Raw genomic sequence first — 23,259 nt, forward strand, 5'->3', positions numbered from 1 at the left:
ATTGAATTTTTTGAGGAGGTGACTAAAGTAGTGAACAGGGGAATGTCTATGGATGTTATTTACATGGACTTCTAGAAGGTATTTGATAAAGTCCCACATAAGAGACTGTTAACTAACGTAGAAGCCCACAGAATTGAGGGCAAATTATTGACCTGGTTAGGAAATTGGCTGAGCGGCAGGAGACAGGCAGTAGGGATAATGGGCAGGTACTGAAATTGGCAGGATGTGACTAGTGGTGTCCCGCAGGGATCTGTGTTGGGGCCTCAACTATTCACAGTATTTATTAACGACTTAGATGATGGCATAGAAAGTCATATATCCAAATTTGCCGATGACACAAAGATAGGCGGCATTGTAAGCAGTGTAGATGAAAGCATAAAATTACAGAGGGACATCGACAGATTAAGTGAATGGGCAAAACTGTGGCAAATGGATTTCAATGTAAGCAAATGTGAGGTCATCCACTTTGGACCTAAAAAAGGATAGAACAGGGTACTGTCTAAATGGTCACGCCTGTCAGTCACATTAGTCTCTTCTGCCTGTGCCACACTAGTCTGGCACGCTAGACAGTCACACCTGTGACAGGTTAGTTGATCATACCAGCCTGTCACGCCAGTCCACCTCCACCCTCCCCTCCCCTCCCCTCCCCCTCCTCCCATATAATGAACCGGGAGTGAAGATACGAGTCTCTCACCATCTTGTGGTCTGTTTTTGCCAATTCGAGTAATGCCGAGGTCACGTAAGCTGACAAGGAAATGTGATCATCGACTCCGCCCTGAGGGGGAAACAAGTATAAATCATAGAGGGAAACATTTATCAGTCTGAGCGCACAGTGGGAGAGTGAAGTGCCTCCAACAGTGCAGCACTTCCTCAGTGCTGCCCCTCTGACAGTGCAGTGCTCCCTCAGTACTGCCCCTCCGACAGTGCAGTGCTCCCTCAGTACTGCCCCTCTGACAGTGCAGCGCTATCTCAGTACGGCCCCTCCGACAGTGCAGTGCACACTCAGTGCTGCCCCTCTGACAGTGCAGTGCTCCCTCAGTGCTGCCCCTCTGACAGTGCAGCGCTCCCTCAGAGCTGCCCCTCCGACAGTGCAGTGCTCCCTCAGTGCTGCCCCTCCGACAGTGCAGCGCTCCCTCAGAGCTGCCCCTCCGACAGTGCAGTGCTCCCTCAGTGCTGCCCCTCTGACCCTCCGTACTGCCCCTCTGACCCTCAATACTGCCCCTCTGACCCTCAGTACTGCCCCTCTGACTCTCAGTACTGCCTCATGACCCTCAGTACTGGCCCCCTGACCCTCACTCCTGCCCTCTGACCCTCAGTACTGGCCCTCTGACCCTCACTCCTACACTCTGACCCTCACTCCTGCCCTCTGACCCTCAGTACTGCCCCTGACACTCACTCCTGCCCTCTGACCCGCAGTACTGGCCCTCTGACCCTCACTCCTGCCCGCTGACCCTCACTCCTGCCCGCTGACCCTCACTCCTGCCCGCTGACCCGCACTCCTGCCCGCTGACCCGCACTCCTGCCCCCTGACCCGCACTCCTGCCCCCTGACCCTCACTCCTGCCCCCTGACCCTCACTCCTGCCCCCTGACCCTCACTCCTGCCCTCTGACCCTCACTCCTGCCCTCTGACCCTCACTCCTGCCCTCTGACCCTCACTCCTGCCCTCTGACCCTCACTCCTGCCCTCTGACCCTCACTCCTGCCCTCTGACCCTCACTCCTGCCCTCTGACCCTCACTCCTGCCCTCTGACCCTCACTCCTGCCCTCTGACCCTCACTCCTGCCCTCTGACCCTCACTCCTGCCCTCTGACCCTCACTCCTGCCCTCTGACCCTCACTCCTGCCCTCTGACCCTCACTCCTGCCCTCTGACCCTCACTCCTGCCCTCTGACCCTCACTCCTGCCCTCTGACCCTCACTCCTGCCCTCTGACCCTCACTCCTGCCCTCTGACCCTCACTCCTGCCCTCTGACCCTCACTCCTGCCCTCTGACCCTCACTCCTGCCCTCTGACCCTCACTCCTGCCCTCTGACCCTCACTCCTGCCCTCTGACCCTCACTCCTGCCCTCTGACCCTCACTCCTGCCCTCTGACCCTCACTCCTGCCCTCTGACCCTCACTCCTGCCCTCTGACCCTCACTCCTGCCCTCTGACTCTCACTCCTGCCCCAATCCTCACTCCTGCCCTCTGACCCTCAGTACTGCCCCTGACCCTCACTCCTGCCCTCTGACCCTCAGTACTGCCCCTCTGACCCTCAGTACTGCCCCTGACCCTCACTCCTGCCCTCTGACCCTCACTCCTGCCCTCTGACCCTCACTCCTGCCCTCTGACCCTCACTCCTGCCCTCTGACCCTCACTCCTGCCCTCTGACCCTCACTCCTGCCCTCTGACCCTCACTCCTGCCCTCTGACCCTCACTCCTGCCCTCTGACCCTCACTCCTGCCCTCTGACCCTCACTCCTGCCCCTGACCCTCAGTACTGCCCCTGACCCTCACTTCTGCCCTCTGACCCTCAGTATTGCCCCTGACTCTCACTCCTGCCCTCTGATCCTCAGTACTGCCCCTCTGACCCTCAGTACTGCCCCTGACTCTCACTCCTGCCCTCTGATCCTCAGTACTGCCCTCTGACCCTCAGTACTGCCCCTAACTCTCACTCCTGCCCTCTGATCCTCAGTACTGCCCCTCTGACCCTCAGTACTGCCCCTGACTCTCACTCCTGCCCTCTGACCCTCAGTACTGCCCTCTGACCCTCAGTACTGCCCCTCTGACCCTCAGTACTGCCCCTGACTCTCACTCCTGCCCTCTGACCCTCAGTACTGCCCCTGACTCTCACTCCTGCCCCTGACCCTCACTCCTGCCCTCTGACCCTCAGTACTGCCCCTGACCCTCAGTACTGGCCTCTGACACTTGTACCTTCATAGCATTGTTGAACAGACTGCCCAGACTGGCGAAGCAGCCCGAGTCCAGACGGTATTTCAGGAAGAAGCTGGTGGACTGACGGAGGATGGAATCATCGATGAAGATGTAGGGCCGGGCGTGGAGGAACGACTTCAACACGAAGGCAGTCAGCCTGAGAGAGAGAGAGAGGGAATGTGACACAGTGGAGGGAGAACAAGAACAGTGGGATCTCTCTGTCTCGCTCTCTATCTGTCTCTCTCCCTATCTGCCTCTCTGTATCACTCTCTGTGTCTCTTTCTCTGTCTCTCACTAATATTCTCTGTCCCTCTCCCTTTCAGTCCCACACTCTATCTCTCTTTCAGTCCCACACTCTATCTCTCTGTCTCTCCCGCTCTCTCTATGTCTTTCCCTCTCTCCCTCTCTCTCTATCTCTCCATCTGTCTCTGTCTCTCCCTCTCTCTATCTGTCTTTCCCCCCCTGTCTCTCCCTCTGTCTCTGTCTCTACCTCTCTCTGGCTCTCTCTATCTCTCCCTCTCTGTCTCTCACTCTCTCTGTCTGTCTCTTTCTCTGCCTCTCTCTCTGTCTCTCTCACTCTCTCTCTACCTGTCTTTCCCTCACTCTCTGTCTTGCCCCCTCTCTGTTTCTCTGCCTCTCTCTGTCTCTTCCTTTGACTCTGTGTCTGTCTCTCCCTCTCTCACTACTCTGTCTCTCCCTCTCACTACTCTTTCTCTCTCTCTCTGTCTCACTCTTTCTCTTTCTATCTGTCTTTCCCTCTCTGTCTTTCTCTCCCTGTCTTTATCTTTGTGTCTGTCTCTACATCTCTCTGTGTCTCGCTCTCTCTCTGTTTGTCTCTGTCTCTTCCTCTCTCTCTCTCTATGTCTCTCTCACTCTCCCCCTCTCTACTTCTATCACAATATAATTCTCATTCCTACATGAGTCATTGAAGAGAGTTCCGTGATCACTAACGCAACTCTCACACCCATGGGCACTGATGACCATTGTAGCCACCTCACACCCGCTGAGATTGGTTAGGCCGGGGAATGGAGCCTGGGCCTTTCCTGCTTTGTGTGTGGGGCTGAGGCCGGGACATTCCCCTCTGTGTGCTTGGGATGCCCCAGGTGTGTGTGTGACGGGAGTTGCCGGGGAAGCGACGGCCCCCCTTGCTCTGTACCAGGTGTTCCCTTCCGAGTCGCTCGTCCCAAATGCGCTGAAGGATCCGTCGTGGTGTTTGAACGTCAATTGTCGCTGGTAACCTGTGGGGGAGGGGAGAGGGTTACTAGTGGGATAAACGGGAGCCAAAGCACAGAGAGACAGTGTTACACTCACACTCATTTACACTCACACACACTTGCACTTACACACACTCGCACTCACTCACTCATTTACACTCACTCACTCGCACTCACACATACTCACACTCATTTACAAACACACTCGCACTCACACATACTCGCACTCACACTCATTTACAAACACACACTCGCACCCACTCACTCACTCATTTACACTCACTCACTCGCACTCACACATACTCACACTCATTTACAAACACACACTCGCACTCACACACTTGCACACTCACTCATTTACACTCACTCACTCGCACTCACACATACTCGCACTCACACTCATTTACACTCACACATTCGCACTCACACACGCACTCACACTCATTTACACTTACACTCACACTCATTTACACTTACACACACTCGCACTCACACTTACATTCACACTCATTTACACTCACACACACATACACTGGAAATCACACTCATTTACACACACACTCATTTACACTCACTTGCATTCACTCACACTCGCACTGACACTCATTTACACTCACACACACTCACTCGCACTCACTCACACTCGCACTCACTCACTCGTACTCACTCACAATCGCACTTACACACACTCGCACACGCACTCACTCAAACTCACTCGCACTCACTCACTCACTCACACACTCACACACACTAGCACTCACTCACACACTCGCACTCACACACACTCGCACTCACACTCACACACACTCGCACACACTCGCACTCGCACACACACATTTATAAAATTCTAACAGGACTAGACAGACTAAATGCAGGAAGGATGTTCCCGATGGCCAGGGAGTCCAGAACCAGGGGTCACAGTCCAGGGATAAGGGGTAAGCCATTTAGGACTGAGATGAGGAGGAACTTCTTCACCCAGAGAGTGGTGAGCCTGTGGAATTCTCTACCACAGAAGGCAGTGGAGGCCAATTAATTAAATATATGCAAGAAGGAGTTAGATATATTTCTTAAGGCTGGAGGGATCAAGGGATATGGGGAGAAGGCAGGGACAGGGTACTGAATTTGGATGATCAGCCATGATCTCATTGAATGGTGGGGCAGGCTCGAGGGGCTGAATGGCCTACTCCTGCTCCTATCTTCTATGTTTCTATACACAGTCGCAATCACACACTTACACTTACACTCATTTACACTCACACACTTTTTTAAATTCGCTTCTGGGATGTGGGTGTTGCTGGCAAGGCCAGCATTTATTGCCCATCCCTAATTGCCCTTGAGAAGGTGGTGGTGAGCCGCCTTCTTGAATCGCCACAGTCCATGTGGTGAAGGTGCCCCCACAGTGCTGTTAGGGAGGGATTTCCAGGGTTTTGACCCAGCGACGATAAAGGATCGGCGATATACTTGTAAGTCAGGATGGTGTGTGACTTGGAGGGGAACTTGGAGGTGGTGGTGTTCCCATGCACCTGCTGCCCTTGTCCTTCTAGGTGGAACAGGTCGTGGGTTTGGGAGGTGCTGCCAAAGAAGCCTTGGTGAGTTGCTGCAGTGCATCTTGTAGATGGTACACACTGCAGCCACGGTGCGCCGGTGGTGGAGGGAGTGAATGTTTGAGGTGGTGGATGGGGTGCCAATCAAGCGGGCTGCTTTGTCCTGGATGGTGTTGAGCTTCTTGCGTGTTGTTGGAGCTGCACTCATCCAGGCAAGTGGAGAGTATTCCATCACACTCCTTACTTGTGCCTTGTAGATGGTGGAAAGGCTTTGGGGAGTCAGGAGGTGAGACACTCACCGCAGAATACTCAGCCTCTGACCTGCTCTTGTTGCCACAGTATTTCTGTAGCTGGTCCAGTTAAGTTTCTGGTTTATGGTGACCCCCAGGATGTTGATGGTGGGGGATTCGGCGATGGTAATGCCATTGAACGTCAAGGGGCAGTGGTTAGACTCTAGCTTGTTGGAGATGGTCATTGCCTGGCACTTCTGTGACGCGAATGTTATCTGCCACTTATCAGTCCAAGCCTGAACGTCATCCAGGTCTTGTTGCATGTGGGCATGGAATGCTTCATTATCTGAGGAGTTGTGAATGGCGTTGAACACTGTGCAGTCGTCAGCAAACATCCCCACTTCTGACCTTATGTTGGAGGGAAGGTCATTGATGAAGCTGCTGAAGATGGTTGGGCCTAGGACACTGCCCTGAGGAACTCCTGCAGCGATGTCCTGGGGCTGAGATGATTGACTTCCAACCACCACAACCATCTTCCTTTGTGCTAGGTATGACTCCAGCCAGTGGAGCGTTTTCCCCCTGATTCCCACTGACTTCAGGTTTACTAGGGCTCCTTGATGCCACACTCGATCAAATGCTGCCTTGATGTCAAGAGCAATCACTCTCACCTCTGGAATTCAGCTCCTTTGTTCATGTTTGGACCAAGGCTGTAATGAGGTCAGGAGCCGAGTGGTCTTGACGGAACCCAAACTGGGCATCAGTTAGCAGGTTATTGGTGAGTAAGTGCCGCTTGATAGCAGTGTCATAAGAACATAAGAAATAGGAGCAGGAGTAGGCCAATCGGCCCCTCGAGCCTGCTCCGCCATTCAATAAGATCATGGCTGATCTGATCCTAACTGCCAATCTACTATCACAGAACCATCTCCTGAATCTAACAGAATTAGACACACGAAATAGGAGCAGGATCAGGCTACACGGCCCCTGGGCCCGCTCCGCTACCCACAGGGCCATGACCGATCCGAACCTAGACTCATGTCCAAATTCCTGCCCGCTCCCCGTAACCCTTAATTCCCTTTACTTCTAGGAAACTGTCTATTTCTGTTTTAAATTTATGTAATGATGTAGCTTCTACAGCTTTTTGGGGCAGCATATTCCATGGACCTACCACCCTCTGAGTGAAGTAGTTCCTCCTCATCTCAGTTTTGAAAGAGCAGCCCCTTATTCTAAGACTATGCCCCCTAGTTCTAGTTTCACCCATCATTGGGAACATCCTCCCCGCATCCACCCGATCCAACCCCTTCACAATCTTATATGTTTCAATAAGATCGCCTCTCATTCTTCTGAACCCCAATGAGTAGAGTCCCAATCTACTCAACCTCTCCTCATATGTCCATCCCCTCATCCCCGGGATTAACCGAGTGAACCTTCTTTGTACTGACTCGAGAGCAAGTATGTCTTTTCTTAAGTATGGACACCAAAACTGTATGCAGTATTCCAGGTGCGGTCTCACCAATACCTTGTACAACTGAAGCAATACCTCCCTATTTTTATATTCTATCCCCCTAGCAATAAAAGCCAACATTCCATTGGCCTTCTTAATCACTTGCTGCACCTGCATACTAACCTTTTGAGTTTCGTGCACCAGGACCCCCAGATCCCTTTGTACTTCAGTACTTTCCAGTTTCTTGCCATTAAGATAATAACTTGCTCTACGATTTTTCCTGCCAAAGTGCATAACCTCACACTTTCCAGTATTGTATTCCATCTGCCAAATCTCTGCCCACTTACTTAGCCTGTCTATGTCCCCTTTGATATGCCTATCAATTAGTCCAATAAAAGGCGACGAGTTAAGAACGTAACTGAAGGTTTTTATTGGCTAAATAACAGAGCCCACCCTCGTGGGTGATCCGATCCAACAGGGAGGAATACTAGCCAGTCAGCTACCTTTATACCTGGGCAGGTAATGGGCGGAGTCGGAGGTGGTCAGCCCAGGTATAACAGTGCGACAAGAGGCGACCTCGTGTAGTGATGTGACAGTGAGAACAGTGAGAACAATATACAGTGATAACTATAACAGTGGTTTACCACATTCACCCCTTGTTTAGATTAGAGTCCGGCGGGGTGAAGTGTATTACCAGCTCTGGTATGTCAGTCTGTCCGGAGGCTTCGTTAGCCTCTCCGATCGTCGCAGCGGCGGTGTTACATTATCCGGTGTTAAAGCTGGTGTCTGCGTAGTCGGCAAAGGCTCGTGGGGTTCCGGCATGCCGTCTACCTCGGCTGGACTCGGGGGGTTGGGAGGGGGGGGTGAGGGTGCGAGGTCTCGTAAGGAGACAGTGTCCTCCCGTCCGTCTGGGTAAGCCACATAGGCGTACTGGGGGTTGGCGTGCAGGAGGTTCACCTTCTCGACCAGGGGGTCCGTTTTATGGGCCCTCACGTGCTTTCGCAGCAAGACGGGTCCCGGAGAGGTCAGCCAGGTTGGTAGGGTGGTTCCCGTAGTCGACTTCCTGGGGAAGACAAACATTCGGGCATGGGGGGTGGTGTTAATGGCAGTGCAAAGTAGTGACCGGATGGAGTGCAGCGCAATCGGGAGGACCTCTTGCCAGCGGGAGGTTGGGAGGCCCTTAGACTTTAAGGCTAAGAGGGTGGCCTTCCATACCGTCGCGTTCTCTCTTTCCACCTGGCCGTTCCCTCGGGGGTTGTAGCTGGTGGTCCTGCTTGCTGCAATACCCCTCTCCAATAGGAACTGACGGAGTTCCTCGCTCATGAAGGAGGCGCCCCGGTCACTATGTATATAGTTCGGGAACCCGAACAAGGCGAAGAGTTTGTTCAGGCATTTAATGACCGTGTTACTGGTCATGTCTGGGCAGGGGAAGGCAAAGGGGAAACGGGAGTACTCATCAACGATGTTGAGGAAGTACACATTACGGTCGGATGACGGTAGGGGCCCCTTGAAGTCGATGCTCAGACGCTCGAAGGGGCGGGTGGCCTTGATCAGGCTTGCTCTGTCCGGCTTATAGAAGTGCGGTTTGCACTCAGCACAGATCTGGCAGTTCCTGGTCATGGTCCTGACCTCCTCGATGGAGTATGGCAGGTTGCGGGCCTTAATGAAATGGTAGAGTCTGGTGACTCCGGGGTGGCAGAGGTCATTGTGGAGGGTCTGAAGTCTATCACTTTGCGCGCTGGCGCATGTAATGCGTGAAAGAGCATCAGGGGGGTCGTTCAGTTTACCGGGCCGGTACAAGATCTCATAATCATAGGTGGAAAGCTCGATTCTCCACCTCAAGATTTTGTCGTTCTTGATCTTGCCCCTCAGCTTGTTATTAAACATGAAGGCAACCGAGCGTTGGTCGGTGAGGAGGGTAAATCGTTTGCCTGCCAAGTAGTGCCTCCAGCGCCGTACTGCCTCCACAATTGCCTGGGCTTCCTTCTCGACCGACGAGTGTCGGGTCTCGGGGCCCTGTAGGGTCCTTGAGAAGAAGGCTACCGGCCTACCCTCCTGGTTAAGGGTAGCGGCTAGGGCGAAGTCGGATGCATCGCTCTCCACTTGGAAGGGGATTGACTCATCCACTGCGTGCATTGTGGCCTTGGCTATGTCTCCCTTAATGAGGGAGAAGGCCGCGCACGCCTCTTCCGTGAGGGGGAAGGATGTGGTTTTCAGGAGGGGTCTGGCTTTGTCCGCATAATTGGGTACCCATTGGGCATAGTAGGCGAAAAGCCCCAGGGTTCTCCTAAGTGCTTTTGGACAGTGGGGGAGGGGTAGCTCCATGAGGGGGCGCATTCTTTCGGGGTCGGGGCCGATGACTCCGTTCTCTACTACACAGCCAAGGATGGCAAGGCGCGCTGTGTTAAACACGCATTTCTCCTTATTGTAGGTGAGGTTCAGCCGTTGGGCCGTACGGAGGAATTTCTCCAGATTCACGTCGTGGTCCTGCCGGTCGCGGCCGCAGATGGTGACGTTATCTAGGTAGGGGAATGTGGCCTGCAGTCCGTTCTGGTCAACCATCCGGTCCATCTCCCTTTGGAAGACCGAGACCCCGTTGGTGACACCGAAGGGGACCCTAAGGAAGTGGTATAGGCGCCCATTCGCCTCGAAGGCGGTGTACTGGCGGTCCTCGGGGTGGATAGGGAGTTGGTGGTAGGCCGACTTAAGGTCGATGGTCGAGAATACGCGGTATTGTGCAATCTGATTGACCATGTCAGATATGCGGGGAAGGGGGTATGCGTCCAGCTGGGTGTATCTGTTTATGGTCTGGCTGTAGTCGATGACCAGGCGATTTTTATCGCCGGTCTTAACGACCACGACCTGGGCACGCCAGGGGCTGTTGCTCCCCTCGATGATGCCCTCCTTCAGGAGACGCTGCACCTCAGAGCTAATGAAAGCTCTGTCCCCAGCGCTGTACCGCCTGCTCTTGGTAGCGACGGGTTTGCAGTCGGGGGTGAGGTTAGCGAACAGGGAAGGTGGCGGCACCTTGAGGGTGGATAGGCTGCAGGTGTTACGCGGTGGGCGGTTTAACCTTCGCTGGTTGTCGACTGTGAGTGGGGGGAGGGGTCCACCGTATGCTAGGGTTACACTTTGGAGGTGGGATTGGAAGTCCAGCCCTAGTAGGACGGCAGCGCAGAGCTGGGGGAGGACGAGGAGTTTAAAATTTTTATACTCTGTACCCTTAACCGACAAGGTCACAGCACAGTAGCCGCTAATGTCCGTGGCGTGGGACCTCGATGCCATCGAGATTCGGTTGCGCGTTGGCAGGACAGGGAGGGAGTAGTGGCTCACCGTGTCTGGGTGGATGAAGCTCTCCGTGCTTCCGCTGTCGAACAGGCAGGTCGTGGCGTGGCCGTTTACTTTGATGTCCATCATCGACTTGGACAGGTGGTGTGGGCGGGCTTGATCCAGAGTGACGGAGGCTAGCGTGTAGGTAAGCGAGTCGTTGTCGTCTGCGGGCGAGGCGGTCGTCGGGTCCGGGGGCCCGGTGGCAGTCGGGCGTGGTGTGTAAAATGGCGTCTCCCACGAGGTAGGACAAAATGGCGGAGAAGATGGCTGCCCCCATAACTCACATGAGGCACTATTGGGGTCGGTTGCCTTGATCAAAGATGGCCGCCCCCATGACTCACGTGTGGGGATACTGGCCTCAGTTGCCGTGAAAGAAGATGGCCGCCCCCACAGTTCGCATGAGGCACTGCTGGCCTCTGAAGATCCGCTCCTGCAGGCCTTAGAGAAGTGGCCTTTCTTCCTGCAGGTTGTGCAGGTAGAGTTCCTGGCTGGGCAGCGCGACCTCGGGTGCTTCTCCTGGCCGCAAAAGAAGCAGCCGGCGGCCCGATCGCGGGTGCCCGATGTCGGAGCCGGTACCGGGGGTGGCGGGCCCGGTCGGGTCCGGGACGCCGACGCTGAGGTAGGTCCCGGGGGCGGCGCTGCGAAGGGTATTGCGGTAGGGGTCGGGCCCGAGTCCCAGGGTCGCGAGCAGTACCTGGAAAACGCCTCCTGGTCCTGATGGGCCACCTCCAGGGAGAGAGCGAGGGCTTCAGCTTTGTCCAGGTCGAGGTCTTTAGCTTCAAGCAGTCTTTGCCGTGAGTAGTCGGACCGTAGGCCTTTCACAAAGGCATCGCGGATATTATCTTCCGTATTTTCAACAGCCGTCACCGCTTTAAAGTCACAGTTCCTGCCGAGTGCTCTTAGCGCCCGTAAAAATTCAGCTACAGACTCTCCTGGCTGTTGCGGGCGGGATCTTAGGAGGTGCCTGGTGTACATGTAATTTACCGGGCTGCGGTACTGCTGTTTCAGTAGGTTGATAGCGGCCTCGTACGTAGTCGTGTCCTGTATGAGTGCGTATACTCTCGGGCTCGCTTGGGCGTTCAGAAGTCTTAGTTTGGATCTCTGCGGGGCGCCGGATTCTTCCAGGTAGGATTCGAAGCAGTCCAGCCAGTGTTTGAAGTTGAGGGCTGCGTTTGGTGCCTGTGGGTTTAGATCCAGGTATGGTGGTTTCAAGGCTTGCAGCCAAGCCGGCTGGTGTGGCCCGTTGTCTGGAGGCTGCTGTTGCTGTGCTGCTGGGTGAGCTCCTTGCTGTTGCTGTTCATTATCAGACATCTTTAAAATTTAGCCAATAAAATTGATATGCCTATCAATTAGTCCAATAAAAGGCGACGAGTTAAGAACGTAACTGAAGGTTTTTATTGGCTAAATAACAGAGCCCACCCTCGTGGGTGATCCGATCCAACAGGGAGGAATACTAGCCAGTCAGCTACCTTTATACCTGGGCAGGTAATGGGCGGAGTCGGAGGTGGTCAGCCCAGGTATAACAGTGCGACAAGAGGCGACCTCGTGTAGTGATGTGACAGTGAGAACAGTGAGAACAATATACAGTGATAACTATAACAGTGGTTTACCACACCCTTGCAGGTTTTTTATGTCCTCCTCACTTACTACTTTCCCTCCCATCTTAGTATCATCTGCAAACTTTGATATGTTACACTCGGTCCCCTCCTCCAAATCGTTAATATAGATTGTAGAGTTGGGGACCCAGCACTGACCCCTGCGGAACACCACTGGTTACTGATTGCCAGTCTGAGAATGAACCATTTATCCCAACTCTCTGCCTTCTGTTAGATAGCCAATCCTCTATCCATGCCAGAATATTACCCCCAATCCCGTGATTTTTTATCTTAAGCAATAATCTTTTGTGTGGCACCTTGTCAAATGCCTTTTGGAAGTCTAAATACACTATGTCCACTGGTTCCCCTTTATCCACCCTATATGTTACTTCCTCAAAGAACTCCAACAAATTTGTCAAACATGACTTCCCCTTCATAAAACCATGCTGACTTTGTCCTATTAAATTATGATTATCCAAATGTCCTGTTACTGTCTCCTTAATAATGGACTCCAATATTTTACCTACCACAAATGTTAGGCTAACCGGTCTATAGTTTCCAGCCTTCTGTCTACTGCCCTTTTTAAATAAGGGTGTTACATTAGCAGTTTTCCAGTCTGCCGGGACCTTTGCTGTGTCCAGGGAGTTTTGGAAAATTATTACCAATACATCCACAATCCCTACCGCCACTTCCCTCAAGACCCTAGGATGCAAGCCATCAGGTCCAGGTGATTTATCCGCCTTGAGTCCCATTATGTTACTGAGTACCACTTCCTTAGTGATTTTGATCGTGTTTAGCTCCTCCCCCCCATAGCCCCCTGTTTGTCCAGTGTTGGGATATTCTTAGTGTCTTCTACTGTAAAGACTGATACAAAATATTCATTCAGTTTTTTTGCCATCTCCATATTTCCCACCATTAATTTCCCGGTCTCATCCTCTAGCCTTACTTTAGCCACCCTTTTTCTTTTTATATAACTATAAAAACTCTTACTATCTGTTTTTATATTTTTTGCTAATTTACTTTCATAATCTATCTTCCCTTTCTTAATCAATCTTTCTGTTATTTTTTGCTGTCTTTTAAAGTTTTCCCAATCCTCTATCCTCCCACTAGATTTGGCTACCTTATATGCCCTTGTTTTTAGTCGAATACTATCCTTAATTTCTTTACTTAGCCATGGATGGCTGTCTTTTCTTTTACACCCTTTTCTTCTCAGTGGAATATATATTTTTTGGAAGTTGTAAAATAACTCCTTAAATGTACACCACTGATCATGTATCGTCTTACCCTTTAATCTATTTTCCCAATCCACTCTACTCAATTCCGCTCTCATACCTTCATAGTCTCCTTTATTCAAGCTTAGCACGCTTGTTTGAGATCCAACCTTCTCACCCTCTAATTGAATATGGAATTCAACCATGTTATGGTCACTCATTCCAAGGGGATACTTTACTAGGACATTTTTAATTAATCCTGTCTCATTACACAGGACCAGATCTAAGGTTGCTTGCCCCCTGGTCGGTTCAGTTACATACTGCTCAAGAAACCCATCCCTAATACACTCAATGAACTCATCCTCAAGGCAGCCCTGCCCAATTTGATTTGTCCAATTAATATGATAGTTAAAATCCCCCATAATTATAGATGTTCCCTTATTACAAGCCTCAACTATTTCCTGATTGATACTCCGTCCAACAGAGTTGCAACTGTTCGGAGGCCTGTAGACTACGCCCACTAGTGTTTTTTTCCCCTTATTATTCCTTACCTCCACCCAAAGTGTTTCATTATCCTGATCTTTTGACCCAATATCATTTCTCTGTATTGCAGTGATTCCTTCCTTTATTAACTTAGCCACCCCACCTCCCCTTCCTTCCTGCCTGTCCCTCCTGATCGTTAAATAACCTGGTATGTTTAATTCCCAGGCATTGACACCTTCCATCACTTTGCTGATGATTGAGGGTAGACTGATGGGGTGGTAATTGGCTGGGTTGGATTTGTCCTGCTTTTTGTGGACAGGACATACCTGGACAGTTTTCCACATTGTCGGATAGATGCCAGTGTTGTAGCTGTACTGGAACAGCTTGGCTAGAGCCGCGGTTCGTTCTGGAGCACAAGTCTTCAGCACGATAGCCAGGATGTTGTCAGGGCCCATAGCCTATGCTGTATCCAGTGCGATGAGCCGTTTCTTGATATCACATGGAGTGAATCGAATTGGCTGAAGACTGGCTTCTGTGATGGTGGGACCTCAGGAATAGGCCGATATGGATCATCCAGTCGATACTTCTGGCTGAAGATGATTGCAAAGCCTTGTCTTTTGCACTCACGTGCTCGGATCCACCATCATTGAGGATGGGGATATTCATGGAGCCTCTTCCTCCCATTAGTTGTTTAATGGTCCACCACCATTCACGACTGGATGTGGCAGGACTGCAGAGCTTTGATCTGATCCGTTGATTGTGGGATTGCTTAGCCCTGTCTATAGCATGCTGCTTCCACTTTTTAGCATTCATGTAGTCCTGTGTTCCAGCTTCCTCAGGTTGGCACCTCATTTTTAGGTACGCCTGGTACTGCTCCTCTACACTCCTTATTGAACCAGGGTTGGTCCCCTGGCTTGATGGTAAGGGTAGTGAGGGATATGCCGGGCCATGAGGTTACAGATTGTGGTGGAATACAATACTGCTGCTGATGGCCCACAGCGCCTCATGGATGCCCAGTTTTGAACTGCTAGATCTGTTCTGAATCTATCCCATTTAGCATGGTGGTAGTGCCACACAACACGATGGAGGGTGTCCTCAGTGTGAAGACGGGACTTCGCCTCCGCAATGACTGTGCGGTGGTCACTGCTGCCGATACTGTCATGGACAGATGCATCTGCGACAGGTAGACTGGTGAGGACGAAGTCAAGTAGGTTTTTCCCTCGTGTTGGTTCTCTCACCACCTGTCGCAGGCCCAGACTGGTAGTTATGTCCTTCAGGACTCGGCCAGCTTGGTCAGTGGTGGTGCTACCGAGCCACTCTTGGTGATGGACATTGAAGTCCCCCACCCAGAGTACATTCTGTGCCCTTGTTACTCTCAGTGCCTCTTCCAAGTGGTCTTCAACATGGACGAGTACTGATTCATCAGCTGAGGGAGGGCGGTAGGTGGTAATCAGCAGGAGGTTTCCTTGCCCATGCTTGACCTGAAGCCATGAAACTTCATGGGGTCCGGAGTCAATGTTGAGGACCCCCAGGGCCACTCCTTCCCGACTGTGTACCACCCCTGGAGGGGCTGTCCTGCCGGTGGGACAGGACAGACCCAGGGATGGTGATGGAGGAGTTTGGGACATTGGCTGAAAGGTATGATTCTGTGAGTGTGACTATGTCAGGCTGTTGCTTGACTAGTCTGTGGGACAGCTCTCCCAATTTTGGCACATGTCCCCAGTTGGTGAGGTGGACTTTGCAGGGTCGACTGGGCTGGGTCTGCTGTGACCGTGTCCGCAGCCGATGCCGAGGTCGATGCCGGGTGGTCCGTCCAGTTTCATTCTTATTATTGTCTTTCGAAGCGCTTTGTTACAACTTGTTAGGCCATTTCAGAGGGCAGTTAAGAGTCAACCACATTGTTGTGGGTCTGGAGTCGCCTATAGGCCAGACCAGGTAAGGACGGCAGATTTCCTTCCCTAAAGGACATTAGTGAACTAGATGGGTTTTTACGACAATCCGATAGTTTCATGGTCACCATTACTGGTATTAGGGCCTAGAAATTCAGTATAGCCACGTTCGGGGCGCTACAGTCGGGCGGCCGCTAAAGTTTGCGCCCGGCGCAAGTTCGCGCCACCTTCGCCGATATTCAGTCGCATCGCCCCAAGAGGTTGCTGCTGCGCTAAAACAGGCGATGCACGACTATCATTAGGCGCTAAGCCGGCGGTCCGGGGCGAAACCCCCGAGGGCGGGCGCAGCGCAGGTGCGGCGAGTTGCTGAGAGAGGGGCCCATCACCTCCTTTACCCTGGGCTGGAATTTGACCCCAGGTCCCAGAGGGTGAGGCCCTGGCGGAGAGATAAGCCTACCTTCAAGCCGTACAGTGTCTCTGCACTGAGAAGTGGGCGTGAATTGGAGAAGGAGAATTGTGAAGGAGCTGTACCTGTCTGTAGGAAGCCAATTGCCTTGGCCTGGATTTCCCTGGTCAGCTGATTGGTTTGTTCCAGGTATCTCTGTACGTAGATATTAGGGGCGAATTTCACCATGTTCTGCTCCCCACACCCCGTGGGCAGTCTCAGTAAACCATCGAGATTCTCCATCGCAGAACCCATAATATCCCCTGGAGATAGGAAAGGGGGAGAGAACATCACACTCACATCATTAACTGCAGTTGAATCATTATTGCTCAAATCTCCAAATCAAACCCCGATCTCAATCCCAACCCCGACCCCAAACTCAATCCCAACCCGACCCCAAACTCAATCCCAACCCCGACCCTAAACTCAATCCCAACCCCGACCCCAATCTCAATCCCAACCCCAAACTCAATCCCAACCCGACCCCAAACTCAATCCCAACCCGACCCTAAACTCAATCCCAACCCCGACCCCAATCTCAATCCCAACCCCGACCCCAAACTCAATCCCAACCCCGACCCCAAACTCAATCACAACCCCGACCCCAATCTCAATCCCAACCCCGACCCCAATCCCAACCCCGACCCCAATCTCAATCCCAACCCCGACCCCAATCTCAATCCCAACCCCGACCCTAAACTCAATCCCAACCCCGACCCCAATCTCAATCCCAACCCCGACCCCAATCTCAATCCCAACCCCGACCCTAAACTCAATCCCAACCCAGACCCCAATCTCAATCCCAACCCCGACCCCATCTCAATCCCAAAACCCGACCCCAATCTCAATCCCAAAACCCCGACCCCAATCTCAATCCCAAAACCCGACCCCAATCTCAATCCCAAAACCCCGACCCCAATCTCAATCCCAAAACCCGACCCCAATCTCAATCCCAAAACCCCGACCCCAATCTCAATCCCAAAACCCGACCCCAATCTCAATCCCAAAACCCCGACCCCAATCTCAATCCCAAAACCCGACCCCAATCTCAATCCCAACCCCGACCCCAATCTCAATCCCAAAACCCCAATCTCAATCCCAAAACCCGACCCCAATCTCAATCCCAAAACCCCGACCCCAATCTCAATCCCAAAACCCCGACCCCAATCTCAATCCCAAAACCCGACCCCAATCTCAATCCCAACCCCGACCCCAATCTCAATCCCAAAACCCGACCCCAATCTCAATCCCAAAACCCGACCCCAATCGCAATCTCAATGTCAGTCTTGGGTGAGATCATCCCCTCAGCATAGGCCAGGGATGGAGCCTGGGCCTTTTCTGGTCTGTGTGGGGCTCAGTAACTGGGAAGTTTGCCTCTTACCCAGCACGGTGACGTAAGCCCTGCTCGAGCCTTCAACCACATCTTCCGGGACCTTGAGGTGAATCTTCTCGGTGACGATTTTGCCTGGAATGGAGCAGATTATGAGGTCACACACGAGGAACATCACTGGGCAATGTTGGTCTCAGGTGATCCACATTGTCCCCATCTCCTGCCCCCCAACAACCCCTTCCAATTATCCCCTCTCCCTTTGACTCCATTTGCACTGCCGGCTCCAACATCACTCCTGGACTAATGATTCCAAAGCCCGATCCCCTCCCCTGAGAGAGAGAATCCCCCTGACCTCCCCTGTCCTCCTCACTAATCATCCCCCCCAATCCGGGGAGGCAACAGGGACAATATCTGACTTCCCATCTCTAAACTCTCTGCTTCTCTCTCCCTCTGCCTCTCTCTCCCCCTCTCTCTCCCTCTCTGTCTCTGTCTGTCTCTCTGTCTCTCTCTCTGTCTCTCTCTCTCCCTCTCTGTCTCTCTCTCTCCCTCTCTGTCTCTCTCTCTGTCTCTCTCTCTCTCTCTCTGTCTCTCTCTCTGTCTCTCTCTCTCCCTCTCTGTCTCTCTCTCTCTTCCTCTCTGTCTCTCTCCCTCTCTGTCTCTCTCTCTCTCTCTCTGTCTCTCCCTCTCTGTCTCTCTCTCTCTTCCTCTCTGTCTCTCTCCCTCTCTGTCTCTCTCCCTCTCCCTCTCTGTCTCTCTCCCTCTCTGTCTCTCTCTCTCTCTGTCTCTCTCCCTCTCTGCCTCTCTCTCTCTTCCTCTCTGTCTCTCTCTGTCTCTCTCCCTCTCCCTCTCTGTCTCTCTCTCCCTCTCTGTGTCTCTCTCCCTCTCTGTGTCTCTCTCCCTCTCTGTGTCTCTCTCCCTCTCTGTCTCCGCATCTCTCCTGATGCTCCTGTTCTCCCGTCCCACCCACATCCTAGAATCATGGAATGATACAGCACAGAAGGAGGCCATTCGGCCCATCTTGCCTGATCCAGCTCTTTGGTAGAGCTATTCAATTAATCCCACTCCCCTGCTCTTTCCTCTTCAAGTATTTATCCAATTCTCTTTTGAAAGTCACTATTGAATCTGCTTCCACCGCCCTTTCAGGCAGCGCGGTCCAGATCACAACAACTCGCTGCATAAAAAATGTTTCCTCATGTCGCCTCAGGTTCTTTCGAAAATCACCTTAAATCTTCTGCTGAAACCCTCATCCATGCCTTTGTTACCTCTAGACTTGACTATTCCAACGCACTCCTGGCTGGCCTCCCACATTCTACCCTCCGTAAATTTGAGGTCATCCTAACTTGCACCAAATCCCATTCACCCATCTCCCCTGTGCTCACTGACCTATATTGGCTCCTGAAGTAGCACCTCGATTTTCAAATCCTCAGCCTTGTTTTGAAATCCCTCCATAGCCTCATTTCTCCCTATCTCTGTAACCTCCTCCAACCCTCCGAGATCTCCGCGCGCCTCTAATTCTGGCCTCTTGATCTTATTTTAATCGCACCATTGGTGGCCGTGCCTTCAGCTGCCTGGGCCCTTAAGCTCTGGAATTCCCTCCCTAAACCTCTCCGCCTCTCTACCTCTCTTTCCTCCTTTAAGATGCTCCTTAAAACCTACCTCTTCATCTGCCCTAATTTTGCCTTATGTGGCTCAGTGTCAAATTTGGTTTTCTAACAGTCCTGTGAAGTGCCTTGGGACGTTTTACTACATTAGGGGGTGCTGGGGGGCTCGGTTTTACTTTGTCTTTCACTTTCAGTTTCGGGTTCTGCCATGCAGACAATGTGCTGTAATGTCCACCCACTTACTCAGTAAATAGTAAAAGGTTCATTCCGTCTCCTCTATTCATTACTGTTCGGTCAAGATGCAATACTGGCGACGAGGCGGCTGTTGAACTCTCTAGAAGGACGGAGATAGACATGCGAACCTACAGCCGTGATATTGGAAATTGCGACGAGCGGGCCACTCAGCTAGCAACATCAACGGCATTTTGATAGTTGGCTAGCTGCGACGTAGACGGCGGACAGAGTATTGTGCGGGCCAGGCAACTACCGTGAGTGTAGCTACCGTAACTCTGGCCGGAGGAGATAAAGAATTTTCAAAAAAAAAGAAAAAAGTCCGTGGATCTTAAAGGGACAGTGCACATTAAAACTATGACGACCTTGGGACGTATTGAGGAGTTCTCTGGGGATAAGGACAGTTCATGGGAGGAATACGCAGAAAGACTGGGGTGTTTCTTTGAGGCCAATAATATTGACAAAGAGAAGTGCTCAGTGTTGCTAAGTGTATGCGGAGCTGCTACTTACTCCGTCCTGCGTTCATTGGTGGCTCCTCGTAAACCTAGTGAGGTGGATTATGCTGATTTGATTGAGAAGCTGCAGAAACATTTGAACCCAAAACCCTCAGAGATTGTGCAGCGTTTCCATTTTCACAATTGTAAACAACAGCCTGGACAATCTATTTCAAGTTACATTGCTGAGTTGAGGAAATGCTCATTACATTGTAATTTTGGTGACCATTTAGACAATATGCTCCGTGATCAGATTGTGTGTGGAGTGCTGGACTCGGCATTGCAGAGACAGCTGTTAGTGGAGAAGGCCCTGACATTCCGACTGGCCGAGGAGAAGGCTTTAGCAGCAGAGGCTGCATCGATGAACACACGTATGCTCCGTACAGAGGCAGCACCATCTCAGGCCGCCGAGGAGGTGCACAAGACCACACACGCAGCTGCTGCTGCGAGAGACATGGAGGCAACTAAAGAGACAGGAAGAAAATGTTTCCGCTGTGGGGCTCTCCATGGTTCCACTGCATGCAAATTTGTGTCAGCGGTATGTCATTTCTGTAAGAAAAGAGGACACATAGCTCGTGTCTGCATGAAGAAAGCTCAGGCTGCTGCAGCAGAGCCAACACAAGCATCGCAGACACACACCCTGACACTGGAGGACAACGATGAGTACACAGTGTATACCACGGAAGCTGAGCAGCTACCCCACAGACGGTGGGGATACACGGCAAATGTGATCATGAATGGGGCACCACTCTGCATGGAGGTGGATTCAGGCTCAGCGTGTTCGTTGATAAGTGAAGAGACTTACAATAGGCTGTGGCCAAGTGAACCCCCGGCGATGGCTCAGGTCAGTGGCGTGCTACGGCAGTGGTCCCAAGCTCAACTCCAGGTACTGGGTATGATTCATGTGGAAGTTAAGTATCAGGCAGTCAAGGACACACTTCCACTTTATGTGGTGGCGGGGCAGGGCACAAGCCTGCTGGGCAGAGATTGGTTTGAGCCCCTCGGTATTGAAGTGACAGGAGTACACACGGTACAGCGACAGCCCATAATGCCTATGTTGGAGAACTATGAAGAGGTTTTTGGTGAGTTCGGGGCCTGTCGGGGACCGCCAGTCTCAATCGAAGTGGACCCAGGGGTAGCGCCTAAGTTCTTCAAGGCGCGACCAGTTCCTTTTGTGTTGCGCAAGAAGGTGGATGAGGCCCTGGATAAGCTGGTGAACCAAGGGGTTCTCTTGCCAGTGAAGAACTCCCGTTGAGCCACCCCTATCGTGCCCATTGCAAAGAAGGATGGGGGCCTGCGAATCTGTGGAGATTACAGATGTATGGTTAATACTGCTGTGTTACCAGATGTGTATCCCTTACCAACAGTTACAGAGCTGTTTTCAACACTGGCTGGAGGCACTCTGTTCACCAAGCTGGATCTCAAGCAAGCACACCAGCAACTGGTCCTGGATGAAGAGTCAGCCGAGCTGTTGGCAATCAACACCCACAGAGGACTTTTCCGAGCCACAAGGCTGCAGTTTGGGGTGTCTACGGCTGTGGCAATCTTTCAGAGGTTCATGGACACCCTGTTGGCTGGTGTTCCGGGAGTTCAGCCTTACTTGGATGATATACTGATTACAGGCAAGACACAAGAAGCCCATGATGAGCGGCTGCAGGAAGTACTACGCCGGCTGGCTGAGGTAGGACTACGCCTTCAGAAGGAGAAATGTGTGTTCGCTGCCAATGGGGTGGAGTTCTTGGGATTCCGAGTGGACAAAGACGGTGTGCATCCGACTACGGAGAAGGTGGAGGCTATCAGGAGCGCTCCCACCCCCAAGAACAAGACCGAACTGCAGGCAATCCTCGGACTGTTAAACTTCTACAGTTGTTTTCTCAAGGGCAAAGCCACAATCTTAGAGCCACTGCACAGGCTGTTAGACCAAGCCACAGTGTGGAACTGGACCTCAGCTCATGAAACAGCCTACAGACAGGCAAAGGAACTGCTACAAGCAGATAAGGTTCTGGCACACTATGATGAAAACAAGCCATTGGTGTTGGTGTGTGATGCCTCACCATACGGGCTGGGAGCTCTGTTGGGCCACATAGAGCCAGATGGCCGGGAAGCGCCGATCAGTTTTGCCTCAAGGACACTCTCAACAACAGAACGTAATTACGCCCAGATTGACAAGGAGGCCCTAGCCATCATATTTGGGGTAAAGAAGTTCAGCCAGTACCTGTTAGGGAGACAGTTCGTCATCTACACAGACCACAAGCCACTCTTGGGGCTCCTGCATTACTCCAAGCCCATGCCCCAGATCATATCACCGTGTATGCTTCAGTGGAGTCTGATGTTGGGGGCCTACAGTTATGAACTTTGCTACAGGCCTGGGAAGATGCTGGCTAATGCTGATGCTCTGAGTCACTTGCCTTTGAACCGGCCGATGGCTGAGACGCCACCACCCCTGGAGGTGCTGCTACTGGAGGAGGTTCCGGAGGCCCCACTCCATGCCCAGCGGATTGGCAGCCTCACACAGAAAGATCCAGTCTTATCACGGGTACTACGCTGGCTGCTGCATGGCTGGCCCTCCGAGGTCCAGGAGGAGCATTTCAAGCCCTTCGTTCAGAGGTGCCATGAAATGTCTGCACACAAGAACTGCGTGCTCTGGGGAAGCCGTGTGGTGGTTCCTGCCGCCGCAAGAGAGGAGGTGCTGAAAATGCTGCATGACTCACACCCTGGGATTGTGCACATGAAGGCGTTGGCGAGAAGCTACGTCTAGTGGCCGGGGTTGGACCGAGACGTGGAGGAGGTGGTAAAGAGCTGTGAGACATGTCAGCTGACTCGCCATAGCCCATCCAAGGCTCCCCTTCACCCCTGGGAGTGGACCACTCGTAAATGGTCAAGACTCCACATTGACTTTGCAGGGCCATTTCAGGGGAAGGTCTTTTTGATAGTGGTGGATTCTCATTCGAAATGGCTGGAGGTGGCTATCATGAGCTCCATGACATCCAGTGCAGTGATCAACGCGTTGCGTTTGCTGTTTGCCACACATGGGGTCCCCGACGTGCTGGTTTCGGACAATGGAGCAGCCGTCGCGTCAGCGGAGTTCAAGGCTTTTGCAGGCAGAAACTGGATCCGCCACGTGACCACAGCGCCCTATCACCCCTCCTCTAATGGGCAGGCAGAGAGGATGGTGCAAACCACAAAAGAGGCACTGGTGAGGATATCGGTGGGGGACTGGCAAACCAGATTGGCCAGGTTCCTGTTATCACAGCATACCACACCAAACTCAGCAACGGAGAAGAGTCCTGCCGAGATGCTGATGGGTCGCTG

At 52.3% G+C, this 23,259-nt stretch overlaps 1 protein-coding gene across 3 annotated transcripts in view; it reads right to left on the reverse strand.

Annotated features, from left to right (window-relative positions):
- The window catches only part of LOC147102027 (alpha-2-macroglobulin-like), a 275,879-nt gene that overhangs the window by 134,969 nt on the left and 117,651 nt on the right, over nt 1–23,259 (reverse strand). For all 3 annotated transcript variants that reach the window (XM_085964172.1, XM_085964174.1, XM_085964171.1), the window contains exons 23-27: nt 17,673–17,756; nt 16,378–16,554; nt 4,066–4,147; nt 2,910–3,066; nt 695–775 (exon numbers count right to left, since the gene is read on the reverse strand). In XM_085964172.1, the coding sequence (XP_085820298.1) occupies nt 695–775; nt 2,910–3,066; nt 4,066–4,147; nt 16,378–16,554; nt 17,673–17,756 (581 nt within the window). The remainder of the gene's footprint in view (nt 1–694; nt 776–2,909; nt 3,067–4,065; nt 4,148–16,377; nt 16,555–17,672; nt 17,757–23,259) is intronic.

The sequence above is a fragment of the Somniosus microcephalus genome, chromosome 22 (assembly GCF_052327205.1).
Source record: "Somniosus microcephalus isolate GS21.2 chromosome 22, FLI_Smic_1.0, whole genome shotgun sequence".
Classification (NCBI taxonomy): Eukaryota; Metazoa; Chordata; class Chondrichthyes; order Squaliformes; family Somniosidae; genus Somniosus; species Somniosus microcephalus.